The sequence below is a fragment of the Neopsephotus bourkii genome, unplaced genomic scaffold (genome assembly GCF_033783945.1).
Source record: "Neopsephotus bourkii isolate Nb327-2 ecotype Australia unplaced genomic scaffold, CSIRO-AGI_Nbou_v1 NB_1616, whole genome shotgun sequence".
Lineage (NCBI taxonomy): Eukaryota > Metazoa > Chordata > Aves > Psittaciformes > Psittacidae > Neopsephotus > Neopsephotus bourkii.
This window is the reverse complement of record NW_026902091.1, coordinates 547,610-566,854: the sequence shown is the minus strand read 5'-3', so window position 1 is coordinate 566,854 and position 19,245 is coordinate 547,610. Positions and strand designations below refer to the sequence as shown.

Below are 19,245 nucleotides of genomic sequence, written 5' to 3'. Positions count from 1 at the left end.
CTCAAATGCAATGGCTTTAGAAGGGTAGAGGGAGGCACCCGGTGCAAACTGATGGGCGCTTCTTGCACAATCAAGCCCTCTGGTTGCTTTTGCACAATGACAACATCATAGAAAGTACTGTAGAGAACAGGAAAATGTGGCAGTAAAACTCCTAGAAGTGCAAGAAGATTCAGACTACTTGTAGCTTACTTATTATTCTAATGAGGAAGAATATTTAAGAATGCCTACTGTAGGTAATACCCTTTTTTTCCTGGAACTGTGTGCTGAAGGATTTTATAGTCTAATTTTGGGGGTGTAAATGTTCAGTCAGAAAGGAAAAGCCACCTGGGATCAGCTCCAGTACCAAGTTTACTCATAGGATTAATTTAATCAGCTTCAAAAAGACTGCTCAGGGGAGCAAAACTGTGGAAAAGATTAAATGTCAGCATACATAGAGCTTTGGTCAACATGAGTAAATTTACATCTCTGCTCAAAAAGGGGAAGTATTTTTCTCTGCACCCAAACTACTTCATTTCTTAGTCAACGAGTACAAATACACTTCTTCATTAACAAGCAGCAAACTTTTTAAAAGCAGATTTTCTTCTTGTTCACTTAAGTGGGAAACTGAACACTTTGTTTCACGCCAGCATTACAGCCCCTGCAGTGATTTCCACCCAGGCAAGGGGGAGGCAAAATAGGAACCTGTGTGCTGCTGAGAAACAGAACACTTGAAACTCTGCAAGAAACCAGCCACTACAGAAATGATGGTGAAGACCTTTAGCTAACATGCTTACAGCTCCACTGGTAATAATACTTCTACAGCAGCAAGCATCAGCAGAAAACTTGTCATTTCTACCACACATGCCATGCTATCAAGTTCCTTTAACAGTAAGTTAGCGCTACACCATCCCTTTTTACTGGCATGTGTGTTACTCAGAAAGATACAAGAACAGGCTTGTCCACGTAGCAAAAAGTTCCCAGGTTTTCCCTTACAACAGCGTCCTTCACACATACCCTTTAAGGGATTTTGCCATCTGAAAAGATGTGGCAATAAATGGGATTTGATGATCCAGGTTTTGTTTTGTTTTTTTAACTCACCCTGTTTTCATTCTCTGTTTCTCTCCCTTGTTTGCTTTCTGGCTAGCAGGATAGGGTTTGTTATGCTTTCCTCCAGCTGATACTCATTACTGGGACCCATAAAATATTGCAGGCTTCTCTGTACCAATTTATTATCAGCTACAGGAACAGCAGAGCAGCTCGGGGCTGCAGGAAGTCAAACCCTGATGGCACTGCTGCTTCATGCAGACTACAAAACCTTTGTATTGCTGATGCAAACCCCAGCCGCACCCCCACAACACCGGCAGCCCTGTGAAATCTGCCACTCTTCTGGCTTAACTCAAGGTACAGAGAGAGCTGCTGGTAATTGCTAAAAATGCTGTTTTCCTTGTGCGAATAATACCCGTGTCTGCTGGATTCTGGTCCTGGCACGATCTCTCCACACCAGTAGCATCGGCTGGACTTGCGCTTAAAACAAAAGCCAGGTTTCTCCAAGGAGACTGAAATAAAACGTTACTAAAAAACCCAGTGGGAACACTTGCTGTGGGGACTCCCTGGCAAAAACAGTGTGCTGGAGCACTGAGCTGAACGGGTGACTGCTGTGCTTGTCAAGGCTTCCTGCTCTGTTTGTTTTTCCTTCTGACTACACTCGATTGCCAACAAATGAATAAAGCAACACCAGCCATACGGATGGAAGTGGTGGCTTCGAGGCATTTAGGATCCATCCGAAAGAAAGGACACCATGGGAAAGCAGGCAGTGCTGCCATGCCTGAGACACCAGAATCTCTTTCCTGAGACCCTCTCTACATGTCTTAAGCAGGTCTTGAAATGACACCCTGGAAGTTTTCCCCAATGTCTTTCAAAAGGTTATGCCGATTATTTCACTACCAGTACCAGCATTCTCTCCACAGTCATCCACCCAGTACCATAATCAACACTGTGCTTTAAAAATGGAAGGCAGAAGAGCAGAAGTTCTGCCCCGTTGTTACTAAAGAGCTCACACACTTCTTCAAAGGCTAAATTCAGTTCCTGTTTCCTGGCCTTAGAGTTTGTGGCCTACAAGCTAGCTTCAGCAACACCTTTCTTCACACCTGCTATGCCAATTGTAGGGAAGAGAATAACACCCTGTGAAAGTTGACTGCCTCTTATCAGAAGGACCAGGAAACATCTCATTTGGCAGGAGGAAAGAAAACACAAGTCCCTATTATGCCTAGAAAACTGAGCATGACTCTCCAAAACTGACTGTGACTTCCACAAGGGAAAATGGACATCCCCAAACACCAGGCAGTGAAACACGTCTGTGCTCAGACAGTTGTGCTGTAGCAACAAACACTGAGTGGGAAGCACAGGCACAAAGATGCCTTTTCGATGCAATCCCAGCCCAGATTAAGCTACTGCTGCATGAGAACCAAATCCTCCTCTGAAACCCAGGTAGACACATCCTGTTGATCATGATCCGATTTCCTAGGAGGAGCTGCATCACCTCCGGTGCTGCTTGTCAGATTTCATGTGTTAAAATAGGTTGGCATGGGTCAGTATTGCTATGGGAGGACATGAGGATGATGTAAGGAAAGGTAATGGCACTCTTCCTTCTCTGACTCATTACTGTGCAGTAATGAGCCAGAAATAGAGCTTGGTGACAGCAGACAGGGGGAATGAGAACTTGAACATGGACTCTTGTGTTTGTCACAGAATCATGGAATCATAGAATCATTTAGGTTGGAAAAGACCTTTAGTATCAGCAGGTCCAACTGTTAACATAACACCTCCAAGTCCATTAAACCATGTCCCTAAGCGCCACATCTACAGGTCTTCTAAGTACCTCCAGGGATGGTGACTCAACCACTTCCCTGGGCAGCCTATTCCAATGCTTGACAACACTTTCCATGAAGAATTTGTTCCTAGTATCCAACCTAAACCTCCCCTGGTGCAACCTGGGGCCATCTGCTTTTAATCTATCACTTGTTACTTTGTAGAAGAGACTGACCCTCACTCACTCCATCCTCCTTTTGGAATTGTAGGGAGCAATAAGGTCACCCCTGAACCTTTTCTTCTCCAGACTAACCCTTCTCCAGTCCCTCAGCCATTCCCCATCACACTTGTGCTCCAGGCCTTACACCAGCTCCCTTGCCCTTCTCCGTCCCCGCTCCAGCACCTCAATGTCTCTCTTGTAGTGAGGGGCACAGAACTGAACACAGGATTCAAGGTGCAGCCTCACCAGTGCCCACTGCAGGGGCACAACCACTGCCCTGGTCCTGCTGACACACTGGTGCTGGTACAGACCAGGATGCTGTTGACTTGCCTGCCTGGGCACAAGCTGCTCATGTCCAGCTCCATCAGTCAGCAACCGCAGATCCTTTCCCACCAAGCAGTTTTACAGCCACTCTTCCCTAAGCCTGGAGAGTTTCAAGGGGTTGTTGTGACCCAACTCGATCCCCTCATCCAGATCATTGTTCAAGTTTTTAAACAGAACTGGCCCCACTGCTGAGCCCTGGGCAACACCACTTGTGAGCGGCCACCACCTGGATTTAACTCCATTCACCACCATGCTTTGGCCCCAGCCAGGTTTTACCCAGTGAACAGTACACGCATCCAAGCCATCTGAAGCCAGTTTCTGTAGGAGAACGCTGCAGGAAATGGTATCAAAGGCTCTATTAAAGTCTATGCAGACAGCATCCAAAGCGTTTCCCTCATGCACCAAGTGGGTCACCTTGTCATAGAATGAGATCAGGTTAGTCAAGCAGGACCTGCGTTTTATAAACCTATGTGAACTGGGCATGGTCACCTTGCTGTCCTGCACATGCCCCATGACTGCACTGAAGATGATTTTCTCCAAAACCTTCCCTGGCACCAAGGTCTGGCTGACTGGCCTATAAGTCCCCTAGATGTCAAACCACACAAACAGTATCCCCTGCTATTAAAGAATTTACGATGCAGCATGTGCAAAACATATGTCATAATATGAAACTGATATTAACCAGAAATATTAAATAAATTTGGGGGAAGTCAAAACAGTTCATTTAAATGTTCTTCTATACCTGAACTTCATTTAGATCAAGACCTTGGGAACAAACAAACAAACTAACAAAACAAACAGATTTTACCAAAAGCACACTTCAGAAACAGTACGTGTTTTGGACCAGTTCGACTTGTTCCACTATCATACACTTCCTCATACCAGAGTTGGACATTACATCAGAGAATGCCGCTGCTCCGACTAGCAGGGCAGAATGACTTTGTAAAAGATCGGAAGTCCCCATTTCCCATAAACATGTTGAAGTCTTTTGGAACACTGGAAATAACTGAAGTATGTAAGCACCGATTTCTTGGCATCTCTGTCCCCCAGCTCCTCAGCTCATCTTTTGGATGCTTAGATTCTACTACATGTACTAGAGAACATCAGCTGAACTCAGCTACTTGGTAAATCAAGCTTGTTGGATCTTGATCTCTTAAGTATACTAAACATAACTTTTAGTACTGGTTTGGATTTTTGAATACGCATTACAATTGTATAAGGGAAAACTATTTTTATATTCCCTTAATCTGACCACATTTGATGAATCGAGACACTACCGAAGACCAAGTCATACTAAGAACACTTTCAAAGTTTGTATTTTCAATTATGCTGAAATTCCCTTAGAGTTCTAATGTAACCTGATCCAGTCTGCTCAGCCAGTCAGCAATAAACATAACAGAAGCCCAGTTCACTCCACTTCTTTTGCCAGTCCTATGAGGTTACATAAAGACACAGATCTTTTCCAAGAAAATACCAAAGCTTCCACGCTAAGATGTTGCTTTCTCACAAATGTAACTATTTGTGTGTTCCATTTGTTGGCTTTTATTTAAAGAAACAAATGTCAGGCTGCTCCGGATTAAAGTCCGCACACCCTACCAATTTCCTTTAAACTCAGCAGGGAGCTGCGGGTTCCAACTTTTATCTTGTTTCCTATTAAGCAGGGCCATAAAGGCAGCTACCACAGACTAGAGAATACTTAGAAAGGGTGTTTGTAAAGACAGGTCTAACTATTCCAGCTGTTGAAACGCATAAATGCTAGCCACTAAGGAAATCTATGGAAAAACCAGTCAAAATTATCAGACAAAAAATATCAAAATCACCCATCAACTTGACAAATGAGTTTGTTATTAGTTCAATTAATGGACAGGGCAAAGAAGATTTCATCAATAATGAGGACTCTCATCTAGCTGTGGGGAAACCATGGCTCACCTTCCTGTGTTCCCCAATGTCACACACAGTAAAGGCTTTTCACACCATAGAATCAGGACACAGGTGGACTTGCAGCAGCCTGTCTGAAATTCAGGCTCCCTATACCCCCCCAGTAATGCTTAAAATTGGTAAGTCATTTTGAGCCACAGAAACTCAATAAGCACCAAGCAGAGGTGTTTATGTATGGCTGTGCAATGAGGCACATGCCTGTGCTTCAAGGACATGTGGAAAGACACATAAATGCCACCTATAGATCAGGAGAGTTAGATGTTCTCATGTCATCCCAAACATACTTTACTAAACCATTTTTGGATCAGAATGGGGGAATGGCTGCAGCATCCTTTTACAGGGCTGCAAAACCACAGGATTACACCAGTGAAGAAAAAGCAGCAGAGCTCCGGAAATATACTTCACAAAGGATGTGTCCGCGAATGTTTCCGTGTACACCTCTAAGCGTTTCAGAGTGAAATTTGCTATGCTGAAAACCATCAAAAACCTCATGACATTCCAAACCCCAGGCACAGGATCCATGTGAAGTGCTGAAGTGTTGTTTTGACTGGACTGCTGCTAAACAGCTCTGTGTACGGGCAGACCCATCAGCCTGTCTGAAATGAAAGCAAGGGAGAGCTGGACCTAATATTAACACAACTTAGTGCTAGTCATATTGGCTTCCCAACTCAGAGTCAAGTTTGCTGTTCTATGTCTCTACAGAAGTCTATAGCATGGAAAACAACAGACCAGCTCGGCACCTACCCCTGGGTTACTGAATTGACACCACTTGGGTTATTTTTCTCACGATCTGCAGGTTATGAAGAAAGTCAATTCAGAAGAGCTTTAACTAAATCCTCTCTAAATACAGATGGTGTCACATACTTTGTGGCCCTACAGGGGCTCCAGCAGGCAATTCACCACTAAGAAATGATTAAACACCGGACTGTGCGCCATGGATCAGTGCAATGTGTACCATGATTCTCTTGGACAAAGGATACAGCAGGCAAGGTCATCACCGTCATCAGGGCATCATTCACTATGTTCCCGCCTTTTTACCTACTGGACTACATTTTGTGCAGAAGTGGTATAGTCAATGTACATCCCAGTACATAAGCTCTATTAGTATCAATCCTTTGAAGTGGTTAAATAGGGAATTGCTCGGTATGCTCAAGTGGAAGAGGAGAGTTTACAGGTCATGGAAAGAAGGGCTGGCCACTTGGGAAGAATATAAGGCTGCTGCTAGAGGATGTAGGAAAGCTGCTAGGATGGCTAAGGCCTCCTTGGAGTTAAAGCTGGCGAGAGGGGTCAAGGACAGCAGAAAGAGCTTTTTCAAATACATGGCAGGTAAAACTAACACCAGAGGCAATGTAGGCCCGCTGATGGACGGGACGGGTGCCCTGGTGACAGAAGATACAGAGATGGCAGAGTTACTGAATGACTTCTTTGTCTCTGTCTACTCTGCCGGAGGCAGTCCTGAAGAGCCCTGTACCGCTGAGACCTCGGATGAAGATAGGTCAACAGAGCGGTCTGCCTTAGTTGATGAGGAATGGGTTAAAGATCAGTTGAGCAATCTGGATATCCATAAATCCATGGGTCCAGATGGGATGCACCCGCGGGTGCTGAGGGAACTGGCTGAGGTCATTGCTAGACCGCTCTCCATCATCTTTAACAAGTCTTGGGAAACGGGAGAGGTGCCTGAGGACTGGAGGAAAGCAAATGTCACTCCTGTCTTCAAAAAGGGCAAGAAGGAGGACCCGGGTAACTATAGACCGGTTAGCCTCACCTCCATTCCTGGGAAAGTAATGGAACACCTTATCCTTGGTGCCATCTTAAGGCATATCAAGGATAAGAGGGTTATGAGGGGCAGTCAACATGGCTTCACCAAGGGGAAGTCGTGCTTGACCAATCTCGTAGCCTTTTATGAGGAAATAACGCGGTGGATGGATGATGGTAGAGCAGTGGATGTGGTCTACCTCGACTTCAGCAAAGCGTTTGACACAGTCTCCCACAGCATCCTTGCGGCTAAATTGAGGAAGTGTGGTCTGGATGATCGGGTAGTGAGGTGGACTGTGAACTGGCTGAAGGAGAGAAGCCAGAGAGTTGTAGTCTATGGGGCGGAGTCTAGTTGGAGGCCTGTATCTAGTGGAGTGCCTCAAGGGTCGGTACTGGGACCAGTATTATTTAATATATTCATCAACGATTTAGATGAGGGAATTGAGTGTACTATCAGCAAGTTTGCTGATGACACTAAGCTGGGAGGGGTGGCTGACACGCCAGAAGGCTGTGCTGCCATCCAGAGGGACCTGGACAGGCTGGAGAGCTGGGCGGGGAATAACTTGATGAAATATAACAAGGGAAAGTGTAGAGTCCTGCATCTGGGCAGGAACAACCCCAGGTTCCAGTATAGGCTGGGGAACGACCTGTTAGAGAGCAGTGTAGGGGAGAGGGACCTGGGGGTCCTGGTGGACGACAGGGTGACCATGAGCCGACATTGTGCCCTTGTGGCCAAGAAGGCCAATGGCATCCTGGGTTGTATTAGAAGGGGGGTGGTTAGTAGGTCGAGAGAGGTCCTCCTTCCCCTCTACTCTGCCCTGGTGAGACCTCATCTGGAATATTGTGTCCAGTTCTGGGCCCCTCAGTTTAAAAAGGACAGGGACCTGCTGGAGAGAGTCCAGCGCAGGGCAACTAAGATGATTAAGGGAGTGGAGCATCTCCCTTATGAGGAAAGACTGAGGGAGCTGGGTCTCTATAGTTTGGAGAAGAGGAGATTGAGGGGTGACCTTATTAGTGTATATAAATATATAAAGGGGGAGTGTCACGAGGATGGAGCCAGGCTCTTCTCAGTGGCAAACAATGAAAGGACAAGGGGTAATGGGTACAAATTGGAGCACAAGAGGTTCCACTTAAACCTGAGAAGAAACTTCTTCTCAGTGAGGGTGACGGAACACTGGAACAGGCTGCCCAGGGAGGTTGTGGAATCTCCTTCTTTGGAGACATTCAAGACCCGCCTGGACACGTTCCTGTGTAACCTTATCTAGGTGTTCCTGCTCCGGCAGGGGGATTGGACTAGATGATCTTTTGAGGTCCCTTCCAATCTCTAACCTACTGTGATACTGTGAAGTGATTCTTACTTTTTCAAGGAAAAAAAAAATCCTATTTGATTTTTCATGAGTTATCCACAGCTTACACTGATCCTTCCATTTTCTGCAGAAATTGCTCACCCAGTTTCTTGACAGTCCTACCTGCAATAGCCATGGCTGTATATTTAAGTGAAAAAGTAAATTCCCACAGGGTAACATGTAAAACTGTCTTTGAAGCAATGTGAAGAACTATGGTAAGAGTTAAGTTGGAGTCAACTCAGCCTACGTTATGGCTGTTCAAAGTTCTCTGGGGGCACTGCAGCTGGGTTTTCAATCGCTTTTCTTTTCCTACTTGAAAGCAGCTCCAAAGTTCAGTGCTGTGGAGTGCTTTTCTGTCTCTAAAACTTGCAGTGACCTAAAGGGTCTTACAAAGCCTCAGAAGTGGATGAGGAAATCTGGAGTAACGTAAACACAGCATGTCCTATTTGAAAACCACACTTAGAGAACCAGCATATGTAGACATCCGTACAAATGTAATGTATCTTCCAGTGAAGATCAGGTATCTGTTTTAAAAAGGTACCTGTCAGAATCAGTGCAAGTTATGGGTTTTCTATAAGAATTGAAGGATGACATTTTTAACTTGTTTCGTGCAGTAATAGGACTATATGTAGACTATACGATTGTTCCAGGCCCGCATCAACGTGCCTTTCCACAGAGTATTATACTAATGCACAAAATCAGCAAGAAGATTTAATCGCTGTGGCCCAAAATTTCCATTCTAACTGTCAAACAACATGAAGTGTTTCAGACTTATCACCCTGAGCAAATTTTCTGGTGGTTAGATAATTTGACAGCATCGAGTTCTCTGCCTTTTCAGAGTCCATTTAATTAAGATTTCACGCATAGCAAACACAAGTTAAAGGAGATTCATAGTAAGAGAGAAAGAAAATTGTACTTTAATGTTTACTGTACCTGCAGTAAGACAGTACCCCCCGGGATCGTGAGCTGTAAACAGTACTTAGGGGCATTCTCCCAGGAGAGCAGTTGAACGTCTTCAATAGCACTGTAGGAAATGGAGTTTTCCATGTACCCAGTTGGCTGCAAGAAAACATAAGAGAGGGGAAAAAAATGCTTAATTAGTCATCAGAAGTTCCACAATTTCAAGGTAAGAACAGCACTGTCAAAGTTATTCTTGCTGTTGAAAGTATCTCCAAGATACCTAATTGGAAAGCAAAATTCCTGTACAGGCCATTCAACGGACAGATTCATCCAGACACCTTCATCCAATTCATTCAAGTGTTAAGATTATTCACACAAAAATAAAACCAGGTGAAACCAAGGTGCCCAAAATACAAAAATGTCAAACTGCATTTGTTCTGGACCCAAAATCAATGGAACCTAATTTCAAGTCGAAGGAAGAATGAAGGGGTCTGGCCATGCACGTGCTATCAGTGCACGAAGAAGCAGCACCCCAATCACACATACAGAATAGCAGCGTACTACATTAAAGTAGTTTTATTCCAATTGTTCTTCTCTCTTGCTGCATGGTTGATCAAGCACATCATCAAGATCTAGACTACTACATTTGAAAGTGGTTCTTGGGGCTCTAAAGATTCAACCTTCAGCTTTTGGATGCAAGCAAATGCAGAGCAACCAACCTACTCATCTTAGCCTATATGTAAGTACTGGTTTCCTTCACAGACTGCTGATGCCTAGTTTAAAGTGAAAGTCACAATTAAAAGATAAATAAGTAACTTTGCAATCACATGTACAATATAAATTGGTGGTAGTAAGGAAACAAACTTAAACCTGAAACTCTTTACTAGTAACCCCTAAATTCTTAGTCATTACAGTACAATTATCTCTGAGATAACCTGAAATATAAATGTATGTACACAAACATATGTAAACTTATGTCCTAAATGTAAATAAATACACAGAGATATAGCTGTATATCTACTGAGTATGCGTACACACACCATACTTTACGCAAGTCTTCATGTTGTTTAAGTAATTTGAGTATTTACCAGAGGTCCTTAATGATGTCATTTATTTCGCTTTGCTACAGCATAAGCAAACTCATCAGTATTGCTATGGCAGAGAAACTCTTTTTTTTTTTACAAAAATGATTAATCTCACCACATGGAAACCCTTTGCATTGGACATGACTTGAAAGGAGAATAAAGCTCATCACATTTATGAATTATTTTCTCACTATTACTAGTTTACATATAAGTTAAACTTCTCAAACTTACTCCCACTGTGCCCAATACATTAGTATTTTTAACCGACAGCCTTGAAATAAAGAAGGCAAGGGAGAAACCACATCTATTTCTGGGTCAAACGGGGCCAACCCTTAAAATCACAACACAAGATTCCTGGGGGCGAGTGTGAAACAAGCAAGTTGCATTTAGAACGTCTCTGCTTCTAATTGGTACGGCTTTCTTCCATAAGTTAAGTAGGTGGTGCATCTGGGAATCGTACTTTGAAGTTATACACTTCATACATGTTCATAAGGCCATAACGTCATCTGCCAAAATGCAGTGAAGGGCCTATCATCCACCTTTCCTGCTACACAAAGTCAGTTGCTTTTTTCAGCAAGAAAACCCCAGCAAGGCAGGGAACTGAACTTTTAATACCTTTCTCAGTAATGTTTGTAGTGGCAGTGCTCGTTCTACACCAGCCCTCACCAAAAACAATATTCACTGTCTCTTTAATGAAAACCTTGTTATGCAGGAAGTATGATAAACTTCTGCTTATTCATTTACCCACAATATTGTTCTACACTAGTGACTGGAATCCCAGTGGCTTAACGCTGATACTCTACGTCATGCACTGCCTACTGGAGAGTAATTATCTCGTTTTCACAGGAAGCCAAAGGCCCAAGATCCTTTGGTAATCAGCATTGTAACACTCAGGGAAAAATATGAAAACAGACAGCATAAAATCTAGTATGCTCAGGAGGAAAAGTTATCAAAAACATGCTCTGAAAAACTGGAGAAGGGAGAAATCCAGAACCAGCCGACGCAAATATGGAATGAAATGAATCAAAGCAATTTAAATTTCTCTCTTAAGGTGCTGACTGCCCTTAATACCCTCCATTAACTTCAAAGAGGATTTGAAGAATTCTCACAGAATCTGTTCCCAAGAGAAGCCTCTTCTATACCTTAAACCATCCTTTTAAACAGCAGTAAAGACAACTGATCCAGTTCAATCACAGACATATACAAGTAATTTCATCCCAGGCATAAACCTCTTCTCAGAGGACAGTCCTTTTCGTTAAGGGGAATGAAGAAACAGAGTTCTGCAGTTCGCAAAGGGTGGGAAGGCTACATGGAATTACGCAGGTGGTTCATCTCTCCAAATAAAAGCATTGTGCCAATGAGGTAGTTGATATGTCATTTGTATGATTTCACTTCCATACCTTCCATCTAGCCATAACACATGCAAAGCTTTAATAAAGTTGTTTGCCATTTTATTCCAAAAATTAATAGCTCAACTCTACTTTAATCCCTATACGCACCATCATATGCACTATTTCTGTTTTCATTACAAATACCACGTTCTAGGAAGTGTTTTCAATTCTGAAAACAGCAGCTATAGGCAGCTTCATCTCAGTTTTGCAGTCAAGAATCTAAAGCAAACTGATTTATCACTGCATGGAGCTCCTTGAAAGCTCCTCCTCTAGATGGTGTCAAACACTGACAACCACACACACCAGAGCTGTACAGAGCTGAAACAGCTGCCCTCAGACCTGAGACTTCCCTGTCCTCACAAAGCCATGGTGGTCCTCACAGAGAGACCACAACACCAAGGAGGTGAAGGTCAGCCCCACATAATGGTGTCCTTTCCCTAATCGCTGCACACATATGGAGGCAGGACAGAGCAGTGCTCCCCAGTTGTGTTTTCTCAAGACCAAGTACAGTTCAGCCGTTTATCAGGAAATGGCCTGAGGTAAAACCACAGCTTGAGTCACTGGCTCCTCTTAAAACACAGGCTATTTTGACATTCAGGTATGCAAACGTAGCTTACGGTGAATCACTGTGGTCGATAAATAAGCAGTGCAAGTGCTGGACCTCCTCATATTCCTGTTGGTCTTGCTCGCACACACATCCCCCCAGAGCTTCATCCTCACCCCCAGGTTGCTCCATGGGAAATTGAAATTAAAACAAAACACAAGACCAAAAGTGTGGATTCAGAGACTTGAGAACACCAAAAAATGAGACAGATCCTCAGTGGGTCACCACAAAGCATCCGGCATCAGTACTAGTCTTAAGCAGCATTCCCACCTCCATGCAGCCACTTCTCTCTGCCCACAGGATTATTTGCCTGGCTGTGGAATCAGGCACATCAGGGAGCACCCATTCAGCTTTTGACAGATTACTTGAGCTCCTCTGGCCCCAGTTCCAATGGGAACCAGAAACTAGTATGCTAACATAAATTAGGGGGCAGCAGTGGGAAGGGAGTGAGCAGTGAGGACCTGAATATTTCAGTCTAATTAATAATATGAGACAGTCAAAAGCCACTGCATCTTTCAGCAGTAATACATCAAGTCCTCCTGAAAATGCCTTTATTCGAAAAAAATAGTAATTTTTATTTTTATAGCTGTCAGTTTTGAATGGATATTTATATTTCTTGGCAAAGTCTGAAATTTATCAAACGAAGCAAGATAATGCACTGTTCTCATTCACTCTACAAAATTAATCCTGACTTTGGAAACTTTGGCCGGAGTATATACATATGTCAGCTTACAGATTTACAGTTGCAGTTTTAACTTCTGGCTGTTTGCTGTTGAACATGTTCTGCAAGAGACTCATAAATGAAAACGAAATTTATTACAACAAACAAAAACCCTAAGTCAAGGAAACATTTTTCTCCTCACATTAGCCTTTAGCCTCCTAACGAAACATGCAACTTCTCCATTGGGAAATCAGGTATGTTTTAACCTCAGTGAGAACTTCGTCTTTCTTCAGTTCCATAAAGATTTATTAATCATACAGCTTTGAAACAACTTTGTACCAGAATAGCCACAAACCAAAACCTACTATAAATCAAATCTTAGGGGAATCCAGTGCTCCCAAAACTCCAAGAACATGTAGGCTCACACGAAAGGACAGTTTTCCCTTAGTGTTTCTGGGAAAAAGTCAGCAGCAGCAGACTACTCAATAATGCAAAAATCTGCCTACTTGCTTTCATGGGAAATTCTAAAAGGGAAAGAATAAACATGATGTCTATTGTTAATACAGGGCTTGTATATGCACTTACTCATATAATAATGCACTAAATCCTCAGCTGTGTATTTTCCAAAGAAAGTGTCTAGAAAAGATGGATTCTACAAACGTAGATGGTTATTTGCATTAAAACATATTTAGACTGACAACTCCCACCAACACAGCAACAATGAAGAATGATTTTCCCAATTAAATACTCCAGATGGTGGGGGGAAACGGGGCTATTCCAGACCCTTGCTCTTCTACTGACAGGTGCTTATTTCTTTCTCGGCTGCTCTTAAGAATGAACCACGCTGCTGTAGCCCAGGATGATGAGCATATTGTATTACATACAAGTTTTCCATACCCAAATAAGATTCAGTCCTGATGAAGAGCATGTACGAAGAGCTGATTGGTCTCAAAACTTTGACGGGGGTGGAGACTATTCAGTCAGCACAATGAAGGGCAATGGACTATGAAACGGCTGAAAACAATGGGCAATTGCAAATAAATCTCTGTTAGGAGACATCCATGGCTCCAGACAACGTCCCTGCAAACACAGCTAGTTCAGATAAGGGCAATTAACATCTTTGTTCATTAACTCCATAACCTATCAGGCAACATTTATCAAGTTAAACAATTAGTAATACTACGCTATAACATGCAGCGCAGCACAATTTGTCTCACTCTTGATATGGAAGAATTTACTGCCATGCACACTTGTCAGAATGACTTGAAAGAGTGTAAAGTCAACGTTAATCTCCCAGAGATTGATGTGATAAGAAAAAAGGCTGAAAGACTAATGGCTGGGAGACACCCAACTCTGCCCCAAAGCTGCACAGAGGAATTTCTGAGCTTCCTTGGAACAACACTGAATCTAATCCATCACACTTCCTGGACCCCCAGCTTGCCCATCATCACCATTCCCTTCCTATTCCACACAATACGTAGGAGATTTCATGTGCTGAAGCACAGCAAAAACCCTCATTTGCTCTATTCACTGCGAGCATGACTACATTAGGTGAAACAGATGCTTAATCCAGGGAAACGGTGGAGAACGGATCTCTCCATGGGGCAAACCTGAATTATTTCTGCTTGGAGCTGCTGTGCTCCCAAATGCTTTCAAGTTTGGTAGTGCTGCTTGGTGGGGTTCTGGCTGGTTTTGCAGCTTTCTGATGCATGGAAACAAATTTGGACACAGAAGCCCAAATCTTCATGCTCCATCCATCCATGTTAGTTGCAGCCTACAATGTACTAGTGCGTAATTAATGATAGGAAAAAGAGGGAGTGGTTTTCCTACGACATTTGTTTGTGTGCAGTGACTGTGTCTACAAACACCCATGCCTGTATGGGTCTGTACACATGTACACACACACCTGTCTTTATGGCTACACACAGATGAAAGATAGTAGAAATATATCCTATATTTTTCTACACAGAAAATACATCAGCAACTGTCATATGCTCAGAGCAAAGCAGCTTGTGACACAACTTAATTGAGAAAAGCCAGATCCCCACCTGTGCTGATCACGCAAGAGGCTTCAGTGGAACTTCACTGATTTATACCAGCTGGGAATCCAATTCAGAAATTCAAGAGAAATTCGACCAAATCTAGCTTTGCCACAAAAATACGCATAAATCTCGTTCCTCTAAATATTTAAGCTCAGTAAGACCAGAGGCTGTTGCATTAACTAACCTTACCAACTGATAAAAATGTAAGAGCTGCCAGTAAGAAACAGGCTACCCCAAATTGTGCAGGGAAAAAAAAACACCCTTCTGATCTGCAGTGGGCCTGAGTTACCAGTTCTGTGGAGCTACAGAAAATGGACAGGCCAAAACCATTCCTCAAATAGCTGATAAAAAAACCTCTGGTCTCAGCATTAAGACATATGAGCTATAAAATCTGTGAAATGGGCACAGCAGACACCAGCAGAGGGAAGGACTTCAAATTGATTCAGATCTAAAATAAGTTTAAAGCACAGAACAGAAGTTCATCATTAAGAAGAAAGAAGGGAAAATAATGTCATATTATGGGATATGTACCGTGACATATGGAAAATGTCATTATTTAGCTGAAATGAATATCATTTTCATTGGGATTTTGTTTTGTTTCACTTTAATTAGGAGATCCTTCGCATTTACTGCCAAAGCCAGATGAAGGGGCACTGCTGAGTGTTCAGTTTATTTTACCCATGGAGCTATTTTAATTTCTGGTGTAAAATAAAACATGCATCTTGACTTTCTGAAGATGCTCATCATCAAGATGATCCCATTAAGCAGCCCATAAGAAATCAATCCCTTCTCTCTGGCTACCTCTGCATGACAAAAGGAATCCCACTGAGACTTCCAGGAGCACTGAGCACTTTTATCAGTTGCAGTGCTGATGTCCAAACCTCTCTGAGGTCAAACCTTGCCTCCCACTTTCAATCCTCTGCTGGCAGGGATGAGAATGTGCTGCAAGGTGCACCCAGTGCAGAGCTGGAGGCTGACCACAGCTCACCATCAAGATGGGGGCCAAATCGACCAAGTCACTGCCAATGGGCAGGAAGGCTGCTCCCAGACCAGTGATCAGGAGCAGGAAGAGGAGGGAGCTGTGTTTGACACAACCTGCCATACAAGAGACTTTCAGGCACTGGCCCAACTTGCCTGCCAAGATGCAGAGCTTCTGCTTGGGGCAGCAATTCCTCAAGCACCCACTGCAAAAATGCTGATAAAAACATGAGCTACAGCCCTCAACCCCCTCCCAGTGAACACAGGAACTCGAACAGAAGAATTCCTATCTCCTCACCAACCCAGAGGAAGAAAACCTCAGTTAAGGTTGCAGCTGCATCATCCTCTTGATCATGCCCTAGGTGACATGAGAAGCCTGAGGGATGTGGGAAAAAGCTCAGACTTCCTGACTCCAACTATGTGAATCAGCTCCAAAAGCATCCTCCTCCTCCCCCAAAACTGCATGACCATAAGGACCATTCCTTAGCAGGGTTCATGGTCTCCATCCCTTTGCATCTATCACTGCACTACATGACCTCCCCTCTGGGGAAGAAATACTTGTTAACCTTGATAAGACAGGTAGGTTACTTATCTATCTTTGAAATTAATTCAGGAAGGAAGGGACTCCACGAGCCAAAATACAGTAGGTACACACCTTCTTCAGAAGCAGCAATAAGTAACAAGAGCAGCAGGGACTTACTGCCTAAGACTATACACACATGTACTTCTGTGAAATGACTGACAGAGGAATATTATAAAATCCCTAACTTTTGCACAGAACACGAAACATCTACTGACTGCTAAACAGATCTTTGCTAAGTCACCATAGCAACGATGATGTGACAGAAAACAAAACCACATCCACAAACTGTTCTTTAGTCAAGGCTGCTCTTTATTTTCAATTCCCTTTCAATAAACCAGCCATATCACATGCCATGAAATGCATCAAACGCTGATAAACCAGAGCAGAAAGGGTTGTGTGTGAGGATTTCACACCACACAGACAGACATAATGTATGCTATACTAAAATGACACCCTTTAATGAGTACTTTAACAGGGGCAGCCCTGAGAGCTGGAAATGAAAGCTGCTTTCACAGAATTGCATAATGGTTGAGGTTGGAAGGCTCCATCAGATGTCAGAAAGTCCAAGCTCCCTACTTAAGTCAGGTCACCCTTAACAACATTACTCAGGATTGTGTCCAGATGGCTCCTGAACCTCTCCAGGCAATGAGACTCAACAACCTCTCTGAGCAACCTATTCCAATGCTCAGTCACCCTCACAGTAAAGTTCTTCCTCATGTTCAGGTGGAACCTAGTTTATGCCCATTGCCTCTGGTCCTAATGCTTGGCACCACTAAGAAGAGTCTGGCCTGAATCTCTTGACACCCTCCCTTCAGATGCTTAAGCACACTGATCACATCTCCCCGGATTCCAAATAAAATTTGTCACATAGAAAATAATCAGCGTGCTAAATAACTGAAACTGTGGACAAACTGACATGTACCACAAACAGGAGATTGCTGTCCAGCTGTGTTTCTCAGAACTCATTTAGGTAATTGCAGTAGCTTGGTCCTGCTGCATACTGTCCTTGCACTTACAGCAGCTTTTACTTCTCGTTTACAGATCCCTGAAGGCCTGTTGCTCATTATCTCTCATAGGTCAACAGAAGGTTAAGAAGGAAACCACATCTGTTATCAGTAGGGTCACATCCACTATGCAGGGATCTGCACCTCCCATGGAAAAATGCAGGGTTTTACAAAGCAAGAGGGCTGAAGGCAGCTGCAAGGGAAGAAATATATTCACCTCTGTCACCTGTGCGTATGAAGTTTAACCTGAAAGGTGATCCGAGTAAAAAGTACAGAACTGGGAAGAAGCTGAGCTATGTATGACCCCATGCCCTTTAGAAATACAAAATCAGACTTACGGGCTCTGCAATCCTGACAGTTCTCATCACCTTTTTAATGTACATACCAGCTCATTTCTTACTACATTTTTTTGTGAGATCTAGAAATGAAATAGTTGTGAAACTAGACATAGCATAAATGTTATATATTGAGGTTTTTGTTTAAACAAGTATTCACTTTATCACGCCCATGCTTTTTACCTGCAGAGCCATGAAACCCCTGGATGCTGTAACAGTCAAATGGTTTCCATAAACAATTTGTCCTTTTATTTTTAATTCATTTTTGATTTCCAGAATGCCACATCCAATCTCAATCCGATGAAGAAGTACAGGATAGGGAGTGCAGTAATCCAACTACGCTTCTAAATTCCCAATAGGGAATGTTCTATTCTGACCTTTTTTTGAAGAAAAGACAAGCAGGTCTTGAGCCCCCAGCAAAAATATTAATACAGCTCCCTGGTGTGTATTAGATAAAAGAAAGGACGTGTAGCTGAGCCTTCAAAAAAGCAGTTTTGTCTGTTAATGATAGTCTCACTAAACTCCTGCTGTTATTAGGCAAAAAACCCCAGTGACCTCCTCAGGATGAGTCACAGCCACTTGGAATCACCTTCTGCTACTGGCCGAGGTGGGAAAACATAGTTAAAGTGCCAGTGCTCTGTTTCACATGTCTTATTGTCAATACTAATTTGGATGGTTCTACAGAGCTTTAAGTGAGATCCAGCTCTGACATCTGCTGCAGCGATTCCCTCTTGATTCTGTCTCTCCCTCAACATCACACAATGACACTCTGACACTAACGGAAAGTGTCTCCCTTGTCAGCAGGAAGTCTTTTGCAGAACTGTGCTTGCACACTCCTGGCCCTACCCATAACCTCCTCCACCACTGGTCTTCCTCATTGTTTAATGACTGACCCAGTGTTTGTACTGGGAGGGAGTGTTGCTATTTAAATAGAGGGTAACTGAAGTATGTGTGATACCTCGATGGAAGGGAGATGGAGGGGGGATGGAGAAGGAGAGGGCAACTGCACTGAAATATCAGAGTAAATATTTGAGAAAAGTGTCACTTGACTGGTAAATGCATAATGGAGAGAACACAGAGCACCAGTTAGAACCTAAATTACCTTTGTAAGCTCCACTACTATGCAGAAGGATACAGTGAAGTATAGAAAGTGGTACTGTCTCTTTGGTTTAAAAAATACGAATTGAGTATTTCATTAAAACCATAAAGGCACTGTGCTCACAGAGAATGAAGTGGTTATGAAACTGGCATACCCAAAAACATTTTGTTCCAACACAATTACTAGCCTAGTA

The 19,245-nt window shown here is 43.1% G+C and overlaps 1 protein-coding gene across 3 annotated transcripts in view; it reads right to left on the bottom strand.

The window, feature by feature from the left end:
• The window catches only part of CMIP (c-Maf inducing protein), a 142,208-nt gene that overhangs the window by 58,792 nt on the left and 64,171 nt on the right, over positions 1-19,245 (bottom strand). For all 3 annotated transcript variants that reach the window (XM_061372796.1, XM_061372795.1, XM_061372797.1), the window contains one exon: positions 9,304-9,429. In XM_061372796.1, coding sequence (XP_061228780.1) covers positions 9,304-9,429 — 126 coding nt within the window. The remainder of the gene's footprint in view (positions 1-9,303; positions 9,430-19,245) is intronic.